At 38.7% G+C, this 21,892-nt stretch overlaps 1 protein-coding gene across 3 annotated transcripts in view; it reads right to left on the minus strand.

The window, feature by feature from the left end:
• MAGI2 (membrane associated guanylate kinase, WW and PDZ domain containing 2) overlaps window positions 1–21,892 on the minus strand; it is a gene marked incomplete at both ends in the record, with an annotated part of 1,373,853 nt that overhangs the window by 415,849 nt on the left and 936,112 nt on the right. For all 3 annotated transcript variants that reach the window (XM_080936244.1, XM_080936243.1, XM_080936245.1), the window contains one exon: window positions 12,223–12,302. In XM_080936244.1, the coding sequence (XP_080792370.1) occupies window positions 12,223–12,302 (80 nt within the window). The remainder of the gene's footprint in view (window positions 1–12,222; window positions 12,303–21,892) is intronic.

Consider the following 21,892-nt stretch of genomic DNA (forward strand, 5'->3'; position numbering starts at 1 on the left):
GCAAGGAGTATTTGGTTTGCTTCAAGGTTTCTAGCTTCTGAAACACCAGAAAAATTGAACCATTGCTGAGACTTGTCTGGGATATCCTGCTGTTGCCAGAGTCATGGTGATCCTTCCTGCAGCTCTGATTCTACAGAAATGCCTTCCTCATGAGCTCCAGTATCTCACAATGGGGTAGATATTGCAAGTAGAAAAGCTTTGGCCAGGTAGGGCCCAGCCTGGCTTCTACCCTCTGAATTATATTTAACAGGTCATATTTCTAAAAATACTTTAAAGTATTTCCTTCCATATTGGCATTTGAGGACGGAATGCTAGAAACAAAACAATCTACCATGCTTAGGAGGTACGTATGGAGGAAGCTCACATAGCCAGGTACTCAGGAAATGGCAGAAAGTTCTGAAGCCACACTATGTCTACTGATAGCATCTTTCATGGGCCCAGAGTTGTCTGGGCAGCCTGAAGCTACTCCAGTAACTAGCTCTGAGAATGATTAACCCTTCTATACATTGAGATGGGCATGAGCAACTGTGCTGCTGAATCAATTTGCTCTTCTTTTAGTCCCAATTGCCACGGTTTAAGCTCATTTCTTTGCTAAGTTTGCCTAGGAATTCACTGGTCATTTTCTGTTCAACATGGTGACATTCTCTTACTAGAAGGCAACACTTTTCAAGAGAACAAAGATAATAAAGACTGTGTCACCTAAGAACCGCCAATGGCATTTGCCAAATCTAAAGGGACAGTTTAGTTGCTCTACATCAGTGAAGAGACAATGGATATATTTTATTCATGTTCTGCGTTTTTGAATCTAATTGAAAAATTATTCATGTGTATGCATTATACCTCCATATATTTCTAGGCACCATGAGTAGTGTCCACAGAGGCCAGGGAGCTTCAGATTCCCAGGAACTGGAACTGGCAGACATCTGAGGGGAATGCAGAGGAAAATTCTCTAGTCCTCTGCAAGAGCAGTATGTGCTCTAACCACTGAGAAACCTCACTAGCCCCTTATTATTTTTACTTTTGATTTAAAAGAATATGTTCCTTCCTGCATAGCAATTTAATTTCCATATTAAATGCCACTATAATAGAATGATTTTATACAGCCTTAGATAGAAGGAAAATGTGAAGAGATGGACAACCTTTTAATAAAAAAATATATAAGGGCTATTTATTGCCCAAAAGCATGTGAAATATTTAATAAATTTAAGGTAGTATTTTGTTCCTTTGGCTGCTGTTTAGAGAACACTGTTTAGGTACCATGTGTCTGAACAATGCTAGAGAAAAAAGTATCCACAGCACTATCTATTATAATGTTGAAATCAGGGAATGTTGAGAAAGAAAAGCATTGTACCTATTAGAAAGCTGAATTTTGGGTCTGTCTAGTAAAATCACGACACATCAAGCCACCTATTGATTTCTGTTCCTCTTAGGTCACCATTTTATCCCAAGCTCCCTCATTGTCTTAGAACCAACGCCATGTTCTCTGTTCACCCTAAGTTGATGGACAAAACTTTAAAACTGAGTCTTAAGGACGTTCCAAGAGTATGGTGTGTGTGTGTGTGTGTGTGTGTGTGTGAAAGAGAGAGAGGGAGAGGGAGAGGGAGGGAGGGAGGGAGGGAGGGAGGGAGAGAGAGAGAGAGAGAGAGAGAGAGAGAGAGAGAGAGAGTTTAATGACAACAAATCACTTTGTAATCACTGAGAAATAAAACAATACTAATAGATTTTACAGCCTGCAAGACAAATAGAATGGAGACATATACCAACACACAAATCTTAAACATAACCACAAAGCAGAGTTTTATGTTGAATTTAGAAAGAATATTGAAAGGATAATCACATTATTGTCAACAGTGGAAGGAGCTAATCAACTGAGATACTTTTTAGATGATATATTCCAGAGAGCCTGGGAAATGTTTTCCTCTATGAAAGATTTCATACAGGAAAAAGATTAAAGCATAGAGATACATACACGATTCATTGCTCAGTAATGAGGATGGTGTTATGCTTCAAAAAGGACTTCATATGTAACAAACACAGACCTTCTTAGAGTAGATGTGATGGAGTGATCCAAAGTTAACCAGGATTAATATCATAAGAGGAATAAAATGGAATGTAAGAAGTGGGTGTAGTACTTTGTGTTTCTACTGGGAGAAAAATTGAAGGGTTAAATTAAAAAATGAATCGGGAGCTTTTCTTGGAGCTGATGAGTGTTAATAGGTCAGGAGGCTAGCCACCCGCCATGGAATGAGACCCCACGGAACCTCAACATTTAGAAGTCCATGATGGACTCTACCCCTCAAACTGTGGATCAAAAGAAACCTCTCCATCCATGTTTTGGTCAGGGACAGTATTACAGCAGCGAAAAAGATAGTTCCTATAAATAGTTTTATCTGTTTGCATTTTTGCACGGCCAGTGTTTGAGTCTGCTAGCAGAGTAGACACAGTTTCAGAGACAAACTTTGATTACAGGTGGGAAAATCACACAGAAAGGAGTGAGAATGTATGATGCCACATACTTGTGAGGAGCAGAGAGACTTTCTGTAGCCTTGAGACACGGAATAGAGCCAGGAGTAAATTATCCCTAAAAGGAAATTTAATTAAGGTGAATAAATATAAAAGGGTGGGGGTAAAAGGCGAGGAGGTAAATACTTAAAAATAAATAAGACAGCGACGCGTTTCTTAATGAGAATACAGAAAAAGTACAAAGTGTCGGATTTAATGCTACATAACACATACTGTGGATGATGTAGGCTTTACTGCTTAGTGTCGAGAAGAGAGATGAACACAGTCAGTGAGATTTCACATGTGACTTGAAGTTGGTCCCTGAGATGATAACAGTAAGTTGACTTAAACTCCCTCCCTAGTTTTGCTACCAAAACACCAAAGTATATTTGCTTGTTTGTGTTGAAAGGCAGTACTTTTAAGCTCAAAGACTCCCCCCCACAATGACCTGATGAAAAATTAAATTCTTCTGCCTCCTCTTCCTCCTCCTCTTCTTCATAGCATGGATGGCTAACTGGTTAGCCTCAATGAACACCACACACTTTGAGATTCTTGATGCTGACCTCATAGTCCTAGTGTTCCTTCTTTACTCTACCTGACTGAAAATGTTTTCCTTTTTTATTTCCAGCAGCTTTAGGGAGCATGGATCTATGGCTTTATGATGCTTGGCATTTAGGAAGCTATAGCTCCATATATTGGAAGCAATACTAGATCATTGCATCTCAGCAGCTGAAATTACACCCCACCCCCAAACCTTAAGTCATCATTAATGTCCAAGGGCTTTACTTTGTGTTGGTGACATGGATCAGGGCCCTGTCATTTTTGAAGAGCTTGTCTGTAACTATTCAGACTAGTGTTTAGCCCTTCTCTTTCTGTTTCTGCATTACTGAGCAGATCTCACCGCTGAGGGACACTTAATGGTATGCCTAGCTTTGTGATTGACAGAACCACATTTAGCTCTCAGGAAGCTAAAGTATTGTGGACTGCAGTGAATATTTGAGAAACAGAGAACAACAGACGCTTGTTCTTTTTTAAAACTTTGTGAACTCAGACTCCAATTAAATACTTTAAAATAATTTACAGAGCATTAAATTTATTCCATTGGTTTAAGAATAAGTTATAAGATATGAAATATTTTGATCATGAAATTATACTTATCAGTCTATTTGCTGATCTGACACATCAGAGGAGAAAAAGATGAGAATATAAAACAGCACTTTTAATTATAATGTTACACTATATATACAATGTGTAAGCCATTTCTTTAAGATGCACATTAGGCTTTAATGTGTCTGGTTCAAACACCTTGCGTGTGGATGACGACACAGCACTGATAACTATCTTGAACTCAGGTGTCTTGGACTCAGGTCTTATCTTTGCTCAAGGATCAAGGGTCTTAACTACAGCATCACCATGTGCTCAATGTGAACTCAACCCTTAGGTTACTGTTGGTATTTTCAAAGGAGAAAATGGGTAGAAACACTTCTAAAGCTTAAAGTACTGTGTCATTTTTAAATAACCTGCAATGTAGAAGTGATCTTCTCATGCCTTTTCGTATTTGAGTAGATGTAGCTGACCTTTTCCCTACTCTCTCCTGTCTCCCATTCTGTCTCACTCCCTCTTAAACTTCCACAGCCCACTAATCCTCCTAGTACTTTAAAAATCACTTCTCTTCTCTATCCAAGCCCCCTACTTAAATCTGTCCTCCCCCACAGATACACCCATGCCCATTCTGCATTTTATCCTCCAAAGTTATCATTTGGTATGGAAATAAAAAAAAAAACCAAACATTTAAATCGTAAAGACCCAATTTTTCCTTTTCTTCCTTTTCTTTAACTACAATTAAAATCCTTGATGATTCAACAGGCAATCATAAATAAAAAATTCTGAAAGAAGCAGGCAGACTGGCCAGAAAATTTAGAATTTAAGAAAGGATACCTTCAGTCTCTAGGGTCCTTTGTCATTCTCATGTTTCAGACTATGCATCAAGGCAGCCTCAGCCCAAAGCAGACAACAGGATCATTTCATTGAAGAAGGATGAGAGCAAATGAGAAGAACCCTATTCCTTCTGGAAAAATGTTCAGGATCAGGGAAGAGTATGAGGGACCTGGGGGAAGCCTCATTCCAAATACTATTTGCAAGTTCGATACATTTTATATTTTACCAGGGGCATTATCAGTAGTAAACAAGAAGACTGACCTCAATGGGAGTGACAGGCTAAGGCATCAGTACTGGTGACATCAACATGGGTTGAACTATTTCTATCCCACACCTGCCAGTGTGCATAGGCAGAGAAGAAAAGTCATGTGAACACTTGTCATCTAGTTTCTCACATCCCTGCTTCAGACAACCTGTGACCCACCGAGCTACCTTCCATCAACCATATGATCCCAAGGGGCACCAGGAGACCAATGTACCAGAAGCTCTTAAGTCAGGAGTGAGCCAAATTTTATTGTAAGTGCTCAAAAAACTAAATTGGAGTTGGAACTTAAAAGCATAAACTTGGTAAAAAAAAAAAAATCTATGAAATTCAAAGGCACCGATAAAGCAAAGATTTTAATTTCAGTGCCAATTTTTAAAAGGTGTATAGACAATATCTAAGATAAACTTAAAAATATAACTCCTTATACCAAGAATAAGAAAAAGCAAAATTGGATGAGAACATGGCAACTGACACCAATTTAAAAAGTTTGACCTGCGTGATAGTGACTTTAAAGCAGTTATAGAGAAAGTGACCAAGCATGGGCAAATCTTAGCAAGGCAGGCACACTCACAGATCCTCAACAACTAGCTGACCTGGAAACTCTGAGCAACGGATATGCAGGGCTCCCCTCTGCCCCAACTTCTCTTGATGAATGGCTGTACCTTGAAAGAAACTCTTTCTCCATCAAGTTGCCTATGGTCACAGTGTTTCTCTGAGTATCAGAGAGTAAACTAGAACAGTGGGGTCAGATTTTTAACTCCTATTAGGACTAAGGCAAAGCTAGGTTGGGGAATGCTTGCCTTGCAAATGGGCTCCATGTCTTGTACTTCAAACAGGAAAACTCACCACACCACATGTACATATTTATGTGGCTGTATTGCCTAAATAAAAGTGTTCAAAAAGGAAGACCATGGACTAATATTGCTCACAAATACCATTTCCTTAATAAAATATCAGCACATTAACAAAGTACATGAACACATGAAGAATTGTACACCATAACTAAGTTAGACTTAAAAATCACTCCATATAACTAGTTTACATTAGAAATAAAATTGTCTAAGTGAAAAGTTTTGTAGGTAGAAATCAAATCATATGGAATCTAGCAAAAGTTTCTTACACATGTGACTTTGGTCAAATCATCCAAAATTAAGACAACAAAATCAATTGCTTTTCTATGTGTCAAAAGTGTGTATTATCAAAATGAGATTGAAAACACAATAATATGTTCATCACTACAAAAGAGAAAGTTGATGTGGACATTAAAACCATGCTCAATATGTTTTTCTGGAAAATTAAGAAAGACAGTATATTAATTTTCCCCATATAGTTTTATAGATTCAATGCAGTTCCTCCCAGAATACCAGCTAGATGTTCTGTAGTCACGAACAAAATTCTAAAAATTATTTGGACAAGTAGGGAGCCCAATAATAAATAAAGCAAGTCGATCAAGAATAAAGTAGGAATTACCACTGTGTATAGCTAAGGTTTGCAAGGTAGCTATAAAAGTCAAGAGAGAGAGAGAGAAGATGGCATGGTTGGAAACTGTGCACACAGATTGGTGGGATGCAGAGATGTACAACAGAGCACATGGAATCACTGGTGGGAAGCTACCCTTTCTATAGTGGTGCTCACTGGACATCCCTAGACAAAGGAACAAGGAAGAACCACAGGCTCAGACACTGAGCATAGACTGCATGAAATACAGCTCACTGCTTATAAACCTGGCCAATATTTACAAAACCCATAAGAAAACCTTAGGGACCTGGGCCTAGCTGACTCATAAAATGTGATACCAGTTGTGCTCATTAAAACAGAAACGTCTGCACAAGTTTCCACAAAAAGGATGAAAGGACAAACTACATATCTGTAGATGTTCCTGTGAAGAGGACAAAATGACGCATTACAGACAAGAGCAATGTGTTTACGGGGAGTATACCCTGAAATAATTCATATCCAGAGTCAAGAATGCTCAGAATCTAGTAAAAGGAAGTCAGTCAAAATGGGTAAAACCATGATGTGGCATTTCATGGTTTATCACTTACAGGCGAGTAATTGCACAGAAAGATCCTTGATATTAACTATCAGGAAAACTCTAATACCAGCTAAATGGCTAAAATTAGGAAATACCCTTAACAGTAAATGATGGTAAAGAATTATTTATAGTAACACTCATCTAAGTTCTTAGAAAGTTCATTGGATTAAAAGCATTTGGATTGTATTGAACATATTTGAGAAATTAGGATTACTAATTATCAGAAAGATTTAAAGGAGAAAACAAGTCAGACTTCTCACATAAAGACAGTTTACACAATCTCCAACCAGCATCTAAAAGATGCAAGTACAACTTCATTGGCATCAATTTTATAAAACTCATTTAAGAAATTACTTGAAACTAAGCAGCATCTTAGGTCAAGTTTCTTCCCTTGAAGAAGATGATATTCGGTAAGCATAATAAAACACGGCTTCTTCTGAATTCATTACCTTTTTAAAGATAAAGTTCAAAGGACTAGTTAGTGTCAGTTGAAATGTAAGTTCATGGAGGCAACAGATAAAACAGATTTCCACGTTCTGAGTCCTGATATGAAGCCATCAAGTTGGCTGATGCAGATGTAATTATTATTTTGAGAAAATTTAAAGCCATTTTAATGAAACAGAGAGGAACACAGCAGTCCAATAATATCAGGCTGCAAGTAGATAGTTGGAAAATTAATTTTAGCTCACATGGATCTGTTTGCTTCCAACTCCCCAAGAACCTTCCAGAACCCCAAAGCTGTTGTCAGGTCCTCCACCTATCCTGCTGTCCTTGTCCTTTGGGAAGCTCATTTGCTTAGTACTGTCTAAAGAAACGGAATGTATGGGGCAACACGCAACATCCTTCCTGTATATGAAGGTAAGTCCTTTTGGAAGAAAGAGAATTCTTCTCCTATAGGAGAGAATCATTATGCTAGAGAATCGGTCCTGCTAAGGTTTAGAGCAGTTTTTTTCCCTTGGCTATATATAAAGACAGGATTTCTTCTCCTGAACGTAGCACTGGGTGATGCTACGGAGCTGAGTCATATTTTAACTTTAACAGAACTATTCCGACAGAGCACTTTTATTTTGTACATGCATGCTTGTATATGTAAGTGTTTAAATTTGGGTACATGTATATTGCGTGTGTGATTGTGAGTGTGTGTGTGCACGTGCACACACAAGAGGCCAGAGATCAACAAGATATCTCTATCAGTTGCCACCTTATTTTCTGAGACAGTTCTTTCTCCTCCTCCCCTGTCTAGGAAGTGCTTGATGTGGATGAAATTCAGATCGTGCTGTTGGTACAACAAACCCTTACCAACTGGCCTATCTTCCAGCATCTGACTGTCGATACTCTCCCCCACCTGAGGATTCTTATGGGATTGTCACAATAGGAACAGCTATCACTCAGAGTGTCTTCAGAGAAGCACCACACTGCTGATTCTGAGGGTGAAAGCCAATGGTATTTTACGCATAATTTAACCAGTTTTGCATCCAAATTTTTCAATAGCTAACTCCCCCCCCTCTCTGGCTTTTTAAATGCGACTATGTTGGATTACTAACCACTACTCCCCCAAATTCTATTATTAGAATCCAGTAGTAGGTGGAAACTTTTTCCTCTGCCATGTACACTGGAACTCAACCTCCCAAACTGCACAGAGCTATGACAGTTTCACAGAGCACAAAGACTTTGGTATTTTAAACCGCACTCTGAGAAGGGAGTTGCTTTTATGTTTAGTGGGTGGATTGGCTTTTAGATTAGAAGGGCCAAGTGATTGCTTTCTTGTAAACAGAAAAATAAAATCATTTATTTCATACAATTTCAAGTCAGACCATCCTTTATCCCCATGATACCAAGAAGAAACCTGTCATTGGCCTTTTTATCTTTGTAAACATCATTCAAGTTGAGAACCCCTCCCATTTTTCTCTTGCTTAGCATCCAATTATAAATGACAAGAAATTAAGCACCTATGTTGAGATGTGAAGATGTATACATTAACAGATCCTTAGCAAACACCCATACACACATAGAACACTTACTGTAGAGAGCTTTATGAGCCTGCTGTGGTGCCACATGCCAGCGATGCCAGCCCTTAGAACAATGAGACAGGAGGATTGTGAGGCTGAGTCTGGTTTGGATTGGGCTCTGTAGTAAGGCCCTTTCTCCCCCCATCCAAATCCCATTTTAAAAATAACTGCACTTAAATTTCCCCTTCAAGGTAGGATTGACCATGAAAAATCTGGGTACAATGCTGAAAGGAGTCAGAGGACAACCTAATTTTTCATGTTGCAGCATGATATGGTTACCTAGAAAGTTCAAGTTTAAAATGTACTCTATTGAGTCAACACACACACACACACACACACACACACACACACACACACACATGCACAGATACACACACAGACACACAGACACAAACACATACACACAGAGACACACACATAGACACAGACACACACAGACACAGAGACACACACAGACACACATATACACACACATACACACAGACACACACAGACACACACAGACACAGAGACACACACAGACACACATATACACACACAGACACACACACACACACACACACAGACACACCTCAAAGTTCTCATGTAGTAAATGACCAGTATTCCATTTTGTGTTTGTTCATAGCTATCCTTGGCCACATTTGACCGGAAGGATAAATAGAACATTTAAAGTTCTGCATAGCACCAAAACCTGGTGAGAAGCTGGAGGATTTTCAACACCTCATACTGACCTGGGAATCTTAGGAATCCGAGTCAGACCTGATTTATGAAGAAGCTTTAAAGGAGGTAAGGAAATTGAGAAAATTACATGGGAATCCTGAGAGACAGTCCTGACAAGACTGATACAGCTGGCTCTAAGACCTCCGACAATTATTCCCCAGTGTTTGTTAACATTGGGCAACTACATAGCCTACACACACACACACACACATAAACACAACCTAAAATTCCCAAAAATTCAAAATGAAACCAAAAACAATGACAAAAAAAAAAAAAAAATCCCAGATTTGTCTACAGTCCTACAGTCTGGAGAACAAAATGTTTAGAAATATCAGTGTTCATGATGTGCCAAGAGAAAAAGCCACACACGGTAAGACCAACTAAAATTTATGCAATTTCTCAAACCCAGCCCGCCTTTAATTTTGTACAGTTTCAGAGTGAAGTTTATCTATTTTAAATAGTTAAGGAGAAGGTGAGATTCCTTTGTTCCACAAAAACATACAGAAGCTACACTTCTGGGTCTACAATTCAGGATTTATTTGCATACACTCCTGACTGCCCCACACTCGCTCACACTCTTGTAGGAGAGTGAGTAGGTGTGAAGAGGCTGAGTTGCCCTTTGAAGCCTGAAATATACTCCCTGGCCCCCTTTCAGATAGACATTGCCAAGCTGCATCCGGGTGTTAGCTGAAAACCCTGGTACACAGTGTCCAGAGAATGAGGACCAACCAGGGATTGACCGCATCTCACCAGACTTCAATCCAACTCCAGATTGGCTCCATTCTGGATTGGATCACGGCAACTGGCAAAGAGTCTCTCTGCCTGCCAGAGGAATGGAGCATCTCATCTGGAGGAGGATATCACCATGGGGAAAGCCGACAGCTTGTAGATACACATTTTACACCCATTCCAGAATTCAGAAAATTACTACACCAACCCCATGCGTCTGAGGTGAAATTGATGCCCAATTGTCTTAACCAGAAGTCTCAAAAAGAGTCTCTCAACACTCTAATAAGCAGTAGTAATTCATATTATTTAGAGAAAAAAAAACATAAAAAGCAGTATTACCCATAAGCAGTTTTCTTGGCAAGAAAACATAAATTACATATCCAGCATAGTAGTGACCCAATGAAATAAATGTGAGTTTGTAATGCCCAGCATCCTAGGAATATATGAATGACTATGAATCATTTTGTAGAAATGAGAACAAACAGAACCTGCCCTGCACCAGTGTTCTCTAGACCTCATTTTTCAAGGACATATGGGTTTAGGGCATAGGTAGTTCATCTGGGCATCTACCATCCAGAGAACCCAGATAAATATAGATGTGTAAAACATTAACAGTGGAACATTGTAGAATGCAAGATGCCGTTTTGACTCACCCCCCAGGATGCAGAGGTTTGATCTTAGTTTATTTTGAATGAAAAGAGCCACTCGGAGGAGCTAGACAGCTAAAAGCAGTGTTCACAAGTGGAAAAATTTTTAGATTCAATTTAATTAGAGCAGACTAAGTTTATGCAGCTGTGGCCTAAGTCAATTGCAACTTTCACATACAGCACTCGGGGTCATTTTAATTTATAGTCTATCACAGTTTGCAATGCATGTTCCAGGTTGTCAATGTGACATAACCTAGCTGTACTTTAAAGAATTATGTTATATAATTACGTTATAGGACATATCCACACACAGTTGTACTCTAGAAAGCTAAATAGAGATTTGATTAAAATTGGTTAGATATACATCTATCTGTACATACAATTGAATTTCTAACTTTTAATTTAACTTGGTAATATACTTATCCTGGTTTTATAATAGGAAACCTCTATATTATTTCAGGAACTTAAAGTTATGGTTTGAAAAGCCAAGTGCTTTGAGAATTTAAGGCTGTTTTTTTTTTTTTCTACTCAAAACAATCTTTAAAAAGAAAAGTTTAACTGTTCTCCATTACTTTGGTCAACTGTATGTGTCCATCGGTGATTTATGCTTCCATACAGGGCTCCAAATTTTAATAAAAAGAGGCCGTGAATGTGGTCAAATAATAAATCATTAGATACACATTTTAAGGAAATGATAAAAACTCTTTTTACATTAACTCAATAAGTTTAGAAATTGCAAGGGTTCTCAATTACAGACCTCATCCATATAATTTACTAATACAAGGCTTGAATTCATCTGGTACCCTAAAGTATTTCTATAATTTTTTGTCCTACCTGCAAACAATCCACTTTTATGCAAGCATCTGCAAATCAGCTAGGACCTGGAAAGGGCTAAGGACCATTTAGGACACTCATCCAATTATCTGTTTTATTCAACTGCCTGTTTATAGAATGCAATCTTTCTTGACAATACCCATTCCGTACTGGCAGGATGCTGTTGCCTTTGAGGGGGACACGAAGGATTATTTACAGTTCTGCAATATTGCTTTTTCTATGCATCATATCTGCTCTAGCTGAAAGACCAGAATGCTCTGAGAAACATATTGCAAACAAAAAGTCCTTAGTAGCTGGAGGAAGCCGGGCCACAAGTCAAATAGACAGAGATGACAAAGATGGGATATTCTCCGGAGGGAGAAACGATAAACCACATGGCCCTGCTGAAATGCCGGAGTTCACCCTCTCCTATCTGAGCAGTAAATATTACATTTGGAAATGGTTTCAGCCAGACCACTGCCTTTTTACATAAGAACCTCTTTTAAGAATCGCAAGCATCCCCAAAGTGCACGGCAGCAAAATAATGAAAACTTAATAACCTACCATTTTCTTTGCACTCTTCTGGAGGTTTAGCCTTTTTGGCAAGTCGTGGATCCAGCCATGATGTTGTCTTTGTGTTATGGCTGAAAAGAAAAGAGACCACTCTGAAAAGACACATACTAAAAGGAATCAAGTTTATTCCTTGAGAAAAAAAAAAAAAAAAAAAAAAAAAAAAGCCGGGTTAGTCCAACAAAATTGCAATCGATACACTTAATTTGCTTACTGGTTCTAAGTAGCCCTGAAGGAGGTGTGAGAGTGATTGTGCAAAGTAGCTGTAAATTTGGCAGCCTCAGCTCTCTGTCCTCAAAGCAGCTATTTTTATTAAAATCAACCAGGATGTTGCCAAGTTAACCTCATTGAAAATGCAGAACTCATCCAGAGCGAAAGGAATTTATTACAAATACAGGATTCTCCAGTCGGGAGAGCACAGCCCTTACACTCCACAGTTTCCTGCCTTTTGCAGAAGCGGCATTTTCTTCTTAAATCTGCCCTTTTCATAAACAATTGTTTTTGTTAACCACAGAGCCAGCAGAGGCAGTACAAAAGTGGTGCAAATTATAGCATGTTCCTGGGATTTCTACATTTTCTCCAAATGTGATTAATAGCAATTTTATTTACTTACATCAAGCTATCTCACTCCTAAATGCTTTTATCCCAGCCAGGAAAGGATTAGATAAAAATGTTTGCATTCTAATGTTTTCGGAATGGAATTTCTAGGAATAGAAAGACAAAAAAAAAGTCTTATTTAGAAGAAAAAAGTGTTTCCTGTTCTTACTTCTGAAATCTAGATGCAAAAGAGATGTTTGCAGAGGCTTTCTTAATGGGGTCCTGACATCCCTCGTGTTCGAATCCTATTAGTTCGGTGAACTTATTAGCAATGCATTCTGGGTCTTTACAGAACTACCAGTACTGGTCTTTGCGGGGGATGTGAAATATGACTTGTGGGAGCCAGCCAGTTGCTAGAAATTCTCTGTCACTGACCAGCAATCCAGGTGATGCTTATGTATTATAATTGTAAATAATGTTTAACTGGTGGTTAGAACCGACTCTGTATAGTGTATCATGGGAGCTCTTGGACCAATGGACAAGTAATGAGGAGTTTAATATCTGTTAAGAACTTTAAAAAGAGAAGAGGCAAAGTCAAAGGTACTGGGACATATGAGATTTATACAAGAATCAGTCAGAAGAGCAATGAAAGAACCTTAGGACCTCAGAACGGGATAAGTAGACATTAGGTCCAGTGCACAGTGTATTTGAGCATAAATACACTGGGATCAAGATGTTCACGGCAACATACATTTTCTGTATTTTTCTCTCTTTTAGCTATAGCAGAGTCTCAGATATTAGCCAGACAGTCAGATGTACTGGAAGCAAAGATCAGAAAAATTTCTTACAGAGTGTGATCATTAACTGAATCCTGAGACTGTTTTCTACTTCACAAAGGAGATCTCAAGCCCGCACAAAGGGAGGAGGTAGCCCAGCTGATGTGACAAAGTAGTCCCCAAATGGCGTTTTCTAGATAAGCTTTGTTCATCTGCTTCTAAGGAGGGCATCTCAGATTTGAGGACAATGTCCTGTTTTTCTTTCCATTGCTATGATGAGTACACTATGACTCAAAGCCACTTCAGAGAAGAAAAGGATTGTTTGGCTTACGTTTCTGTTGCAGCCTGTCCTCTGGGGAAGTCAGGGCAGGAGATTCGGGGGTGGGGGAAAACTGAAGCAGAGACCATCCAGAACGCAGCTGACTGGTTTGTTCTCGATGCTTCTCTCAGCCTACTTTCTGATATACCCAGGACCACCTGCCCAGGGTTTGCACTGCTCCGAGCTCCCTCAGACACCACATCAATCACTAATCAAGAACACGCCCACAGGCACATTACTTTACAGGCCGCTCTGATTAAGGCAATCACCCAATTGAAGTTGTTTCTTTTTCCCATTGACTGTAGTTGTGTCAAGTTGACCAAGAATCAATTAAAAACTTATAAACAAACAAACAAACAAATAAAAACATAACAAAAATCCTCAACACTAACCAGCATAGACATTAGATCTGTGAGTTATGAAATTCAGATGCCGAGGAAACACCCTTTTCCTTTAGTCGTTCATGTGGGGCAAGTAGAAAATTCTACCTATATAACTTTCTTCAGCTGTATGAGTTCTCAGCAACAGAGGCCTCTGGACGGGACTCTAATGGTTTAATCAGGTACTGTCTGTGAAGCTGACCAATAAATAATATAGCAAGTATGCCGGCCTTTTCGGTCCCTCAACTTGACCCCTGTAAACCTGGTGTTGCCACATTATTAAGTTTCAAGAGGGCTGGAACTGTTGTGGGCATGTTCATCTGGTCCTTGCCTGCTATCAACACAATCCATTATTTTCCAATTAACTAGGGTTATAGATTTTGAGTATTCTGAATGTGGGGATCAGAAAACTGGCACTGGGTATGGCAGTGTTTTATGACAGAGGAGAACCACGTGCCTTAGTGAAACATTCACAGGTGCCTCTGTGTGTGTGTGTGTGTGTGTGTGTGTGCGTGTGTCGGGGAGCTTACACGTTCATTAGAGCCCATTTTGTATCAGGCAGGGGAATACATTGGGAGATAGACAAGAGACAGAAATGTTCTCCCTTTTCACCTACATGTGGCTTTTCTAAATTCTTTATCTTTTTTGGAGAAAAGTAATTTCCAAGTTCTTTAGACTTATTTGTAAAGGCAAATATATCTATGGATAAATATTAAGGGGCCATTAGGATGGCACCACAGGAGTGAAATTACCATTTCTATACTGTGCTAGCAGAGGTCTCAAATACTGGCTAATTTAGGAAAGAGCTGTGAGCGCCCAGCTTTCCTGAGTTTATATAAAGCATTTCATTACAAAATGGATTTTTAGGTTGAACTAGAGTTAGCAGTGAGTCACTTTAATACATTTTGACAGATTGAGTCTCTTATAGTTAACAGTATTTTTAGCTGTTCCTCAGAAATGATTCTGAAAGAAATGTGGGTAGAAGTTACCTCCAGTAATTGTCTTAAACATCACATGAAGACACAGCACAGGATTTTTCAATAGTGGCTCTCAGCAGCCTTGTAATTTGCATGCTCCTCCAAGATGCCTTCCAAAGGGGATATTTTTAATGCTTTCAGGAGACAACACACTAGCTTTCCCACTTCCCTCAAATTATGTATTTTAAGCCTTAATAATTCCATTTGAGGCTAGAATTTAATGCTGGGCAGGAAACCACACACAATGGGATCACTGAGAGGTTCCCCTCTCCCAGTCTGGATGCTGTCTTTTCTTAAATTCAAGGAGGGCATTTGCTTTGATCTCCCTAGCTAGGACAAAGTCGGGTGCTTGGCATCAGTTTTCTATATCTATCCAAGATGTGTGCCACCAAAAAATGACATAAAAATGACATTAAAAGGAATTAGTGGTACAGTAGAATCTTACACCATGCTTTTCACGGATAAACTTATTTATACGGAGATGGCCCTATTTCGGTTCCATTTACACAAGAGACTGTTCTTATTCTCGTGGGTAAATGGTACATATATTTTCAGGAGCTTTGAATCATAGTAATGTCTCAATTTACATGTTTCTATAGATAAAGCTAAATGTTCATGGAAAGAATCAATAGCTATTTAGGTTTAGTTGATATCATAGTTAATAACCCTGATGAAAATCTCAAATGCATGGCTCGTCTTATCTACCCAAAAGCCTAATGTTAGACTACACCCTGAGTACTATAATAAACCAGAGAGAACTATGACAAGCCAGAATTGAAATGGAATTCAAGTGCAAAATTCTAGTTTAAATTCATATCAAGATACCTCAGAAGATATGCACGGAGTGACCTGCAGGTGGGTCAGCAGTGCCCATACATGTTGTGACCTTCACCTTTGCCAAGCAGGCAGAGCATCAAGTGAAATAATAATGTCTTATCTTCTCACCCAAAACATGCTGCATGTCAACAGGAGAGGTTACTTGGAGCATGCAGTCCTGTTGAGACAGAGCTGTAGAGCCAGCCTCTCACTTCTGATTGTTCCCTTCGTGGATGAAAATCACCATGCACCCACTTTACAGATGCAGAAGCAAAGGCTGAGAGGCCCTGGGTAATTGTCCAAGATTACACAGCTAGTACATGGAACTGAAAGGACTGGAGCAAACCCAGATCTAAGGAGTCCCACACTCATGTGCTTGACTGTCAGAAAGAAGACGTGCGTTGGACTGAAGAGATGGCTCGGCAGTTAAGAGCACTGACTGCTCTTCCAGAGGTCCCGAGTTCAAATCTCAGCAACCACATGGTGGCTCACAACCATCTATAATGGGATCTGATGCCCTCTTCTGGTGTGTCTGAAGACAGCTACAGTGTATTTATATACATAAAATAAGTAAATTATATAAGAAAAAATAAAAAGACTGTCATTTCCAAGTCTGCTTTTCATAGGAACACGTTTCTCTTCTCCATCAGGGGTTATCGGGGATCTAGACCAATCTCCTGCCAGTCACTTAGAAGAAACCCTTCCATTTGACTTGAAGAGTGCAATCACTAAATTCACCTGAATGTGCTGTGAGGCGAGATTGAGCACCAGAGGTGAGCAGGTGCCAGTAACCCCGCTAGAAAAGTGTTCTTCCTGAAGTCAACCTAAGTTCCCGATTCAAGACACTGGCAACTGAAATTTCAATCCTGCACCTCTGACTTCTTCCCCCTAAAATAAATTCCTATACAGAACTCATATTTGTGTAATTTGCATATGAATATTAGGTCTCCAGGGTTAAAATAATGGCTGGAAGGCTATAGCTCAGTGGGAAAGTGTTTGTGGAGTAGGCGTAAGACCTAGGGTTCAGTTCCAAGCAATGTCAATAAATAAATCAGAAAATGCTACAAACAGCGTGTTCGCTGTGAGCAAAACTTAAGGATTCTTTTACAGTTCACATTGCTTTCTCCCATCTCTCCCATTCCATATTTTTCATGCATGTTCCTTTTTCATCCTGTCGGGATACAAGCCCCAGTCTTAAGTGTATATGATGAATCCTTAAGAGAAACTCACTTCAAACTGATCCTAAAGGCATCCTTTCCTTCCCTTGTCTTTCTGTTCAAGTTCTTTCCCCCTTATTCTGACTTTTTCATACAATGTCAGTTGGACCAAAACAAGGTTTTCTCTGTTCTATGAATTCGCCAACAGGTTTTCTTTTACAATTTAAATTCAACGAGTGCTGCTAGTTCAGTGTCTCTTCCCATCCTCTGTAAGCCAACAGGTTGAGTCAGGAGATGCTTGGACTGTGTGTGAACATTCAGGCGTGAAGAGCAGTCATTGTGTAGATTCAGAATAAAAGTGATGCAGAATGGTGATTGTATTTTATTAAAGTCTAGATGAAAATTATTTCAAGGCATATGAATTTATCCCAATATCATAGCAAAAAAATAAAATAAAACAAGTCAGGATTATCTCATTTCCCAAAGACTTTCCCTACTTCATTATCATGCAAAGCGAAACTATGAGAGGATCAATATATATAATTGGATGGATATATATTACTCAAATTAACCTTGGATATTTTGGCTTCATGATACTATTTATTAAAAGATTAATTTTATGAGTATAGGAATTCATATGACATTTCTTTTCATGCATGCAACAAGCATTTTTTCAAAAAAAAATGTTATTATAACTATTGTTTTCAGTATTAGAAATGTACATTTTGTAAGATTTTGCCGAAAGTACTGATTTCTTTTCTGGAGATTAAGCATGAATCTTGGGCAGGCACAAAAAAAAAAAAAAAAAAAAGAAAAAAAGAAAAGAAAAGAAAAAAAAACATGTAGAAAGAGAAAATATGAATTGTACCCATTATTTTTCTAAAACATATTAAAAGCAAATCCAAGTCAAGTTTTATGCCCAGAAGTAATATCCTATGCCTAGAAGAGAAAGTGTTTTTTTTTTTTTTTTTTTTTTTTTGATGTTGCCAGGTTAAAAAAAAATGGTGTCTGTTTCTTAATAATAAATTCCATAGCACTTTATCTTCTAACAAGTGGGAAGTATTTTTTTTTCTGGACATGATTAATGATAATTACTTAAATGTAACAAGATACAGAAATAGCAACAAAAGGACACACAGTGTGTGTGTGTTTGTATGTGTGTGTGTGTGTGTGTGTGTGTGTGTGTCTAGAGTTTAAAAACAATTTCTTACATAGATTTGAAAACCACATACAACTCTAGCATGTTTCACATATGTGTTTCCAGTGTCAAAGGCCTTCACTGAAATCCACATTATTTAAGATGCCATGATGTCCACAGCATTCTTGAATGGTAGTAAACAATAGGTTCTTGTTGCCTCTTTGGTTTTGGCCAAAGCAATAGCAGCCTGACTTGTGTCACTAACTAAACTGATTCCCAAACAAAGAAACAATCTAATTGGTTTCCCAAAGCTTGTCAGTTGAGATTAACCCCATGGCCACTCTTCTCTATGGAATATTAATGTCTGGGAGAGGGTATTTCTGGTCAATATATACTGAACAAATATACTGAACAAATAGCGTTTGTAATATGAAAGCTCACTCTGGTTGTTTGTTTACATAACAGAGGGAGTATGGGACAATGGACATAGCTTTGTGAGGTGACAGCTATGGGACTTTGAGACTGATACTTCATCCAAGGCTGCCTCAGGACCTTGTCTATAAAACAAGGATGAATCAAGCCCTTTCTAAAGTAGCTGTGATGCAAACTAAACAGATCTGTAGATCCTTGAAGAACAAGGCTCCTGAAGACAAACTATACAGCCTGCAACCATGAACCTTCTTAATTTTGTCGACGAGTGTATGTTTAAAATTCTTCTTGATGCAAAGCCTGTATGCAGTAAATATTTGTCAAATAAACAGAAGAGAAGAATTCTATCTCTATCATTTTTTGGTTACATAGCTCCTTGGCAAGTGGCTATTGATTTATGTAAACCTTACATTCATGATGTGAGGATTAAATGAAGGAAGTATGAATGTTTAACATATTAGCTATTTTTGTTAAGGTACTTTAAACACAGCCTAGAATGAAAAGCATACAATGTAGGATAAATCATTCAAAATAACATTTGCATATTTCTCATTTGAATCTATAATGATAATATATTATAAAGGATAATATATTAATGAACACGATGCTGAGTCAAGGAAACCAGCATCCTTTATAGTCTTCAAAATTGTCAGATGTAAGTCATTATTATCATTAAAAGTATGTTAAGGAGAATAAAATCCCTAATAGTTTAAAACAATTTTGCTAAAAATTATCTTAAGATAGTCTCTTCTCCCCACTAACATGTTATTGTAAATGATTAAAAAAAAAAAACTCCATTTATCACCTACCTAAAGAAATATCATTGGAAACTAGGAATCAATCTACAACAAGACCCAGCTATACCACTTCTGGGCCTATGCCCAAAGGATATCCATTCTACCATGATGATATTTGCTCAGACATGTTCATTGCAGCTTTATTCATAATCCCAGGAACTGAAAAAGCTGTAGATGTCTTTCAACATAAGAATGGACAAAAAATGTGGGCATATCTACACAAGGGAGTATTATTTAGCTGTTAAAGATGACATTATGAAATTGCAGGCAAATGGGTGGAACTAGAAAAGACCAGCCTGACTGAGGTAATCCAGATCCAGGAAGACAAACATGGTGTGTGCTCACTTATAAGTGGACATTAGATGTAAAGGATAATCCACAACTCAGAGAGTAACAAGGAGGGCTCAAGGAGGGAGTCATGAATCTCCCTGGAAAGGAGATGGAGAATAGATTTTACAGGTGTACTGGGGACATCTGGGGATGGCATCAGTAAGGACCAGGAAGGTTTGGAAGGATAGAGGGAAAGAGCAGTAGGGAAGACAACTGGAATTGTGGGGCATCTGTGGGGGGGGAGAGTTTAGAAACCTGGTGTAGTAGAAACATATGGGAGTTTAAGAGAGTAACTAACTCTAGTGGGGTCTCCTTGTAATGGAGAATATGAAGCCCGAATCAGGCTTCATCTGTAACCAGGGACATCTTGTAGTAGTGTGCCACACCTGGCATATCCCACATGGCCAGGAAGCGGAGGTTACACAGTCCAGAGACCCAGGAAAGAACAAACTATGACCGAGAAAAGAATAAGTGAAATTATTCTTAATGATATCCTTATATACCCATAGATGAGTGAGCAGCCTAATCCCAATTGTCATCAGAGGGGTGTCATCCAGCAACTGTTGGGAACAGTTACCGAGACCCACAGCCAAACACTAGGCAAAGCCAGAACAACCTTTTTGAAGAGCTGAAGGAATGATTGTAGGAGCCAGAACAGTCAAGGACATCAGGAGAACACAGCCCACAGAACCAACTAAGCAGGGTTCATAGGGGCTCACAGAGACTGAAGTGACAAATGGAACCAACATGGGTCTGAGATAGGTCCTCTGCATATAAGTTAAAGTTTTGTAGTTTGGTGCTCTTGTAGGATTTCCAAAAGTGGGAGTGGGTATGTCTCTAATTCTTTTGCCTGCATTTGAGACTCTTTCTCCTCCTTACCCAGTGTTGATATGAGGGTTTGTGCCCAGTCTTTACTGTATCTCATTATGCCACGTTCAGTAGATATCTCTGGGCAGCCTGCTGTTTTTGTTTGATTGTTTGTTTTGAAGTGAAATTGAGGAGTGGATCTGAGGGACGACAGAGGCAGAGGAGAGACAGGGAGGAATGGAGGGAGAGAAAACTGCTGTTGAGTGTAACATATGAGAGAAGCAAAATTAGCTTTACCTCACCTTAAAGAAAGAAGTAGCCATACAGTGTGGGAACAGAAATGACTCATTAATTCAACAGTGTGAGAAAAACAAAACATATCTTTTAAATAAAAACTTCTAAAGAACTTCACCTTTGAGGTTAAGAGATGGTTCAGCAGTCAAAGGAGCTTTCTGCTCTTCCAGCTGACCTGAGTTTAGCTACCAATCAGCAGGTAGCTTCCAACTGCCTGTAACTCCAGCCCCAGGGATCCAATGTCCTACTTTAGACTTTTTATCTGTACAACGACACACACAAACACAAAGACACAGACAGACAGACAGACAGAGAGAAAGAAACACAGAGACATACACACAGAGAGATACACACACATACACACACAGAGACACTAAAATAAAATTTAAAAATTTAAAACTAAACTAAAGGACTGACTTTTATAAGCCACTCTGCGATACCAAACAAAACTTGTAAATATCTTCAAATGTTATTGCATAGACAACACATAAAATTGTTTGTCACCTTAATTAAAACTACAGTGCTTGTGTCCATGTTTAATTGTAATACTTACTCATGTTTCAGAGTAGAGTTCTATTTAGAGATGAATTTGTATATGCCAATTTTAAACAGAGATGTCATTTGTTTTCAGTTTTACAATGACTGTTATTTTCACAGGAGACAGACTTTGAGTAAAATCTGATGAGGGTAAAGATCCCTCCCTGCAGGGAGCTGTCCATTGGTGTTGAGGATGCAGGGATGGCACTGCACGTAAGACCATCAGGATCTGGGAAAGGCAAGTTCTCACTCCAGTCATCTGAAGTTTCCTCCCTACTTTATCCCCCTTTCCATTGCTTCTTTCTTTTTTCTTTTAAGATACTTGAATGTTTATCTAATGGATTTGGGTGACACCTCCATTTGCATCTCA

The sequence above is a fragment of the Micromys minutus genome (genome assembly GCF_963924665.1).
Source record: "Micromys minutus genome assembly, chromosome: 23".
NCBI classification, from domain to species: Eukaryota; Metazoa; Chordata; class Mammalia; order Rodentia; family Muridae; genus Micromys; species Micromys minutus.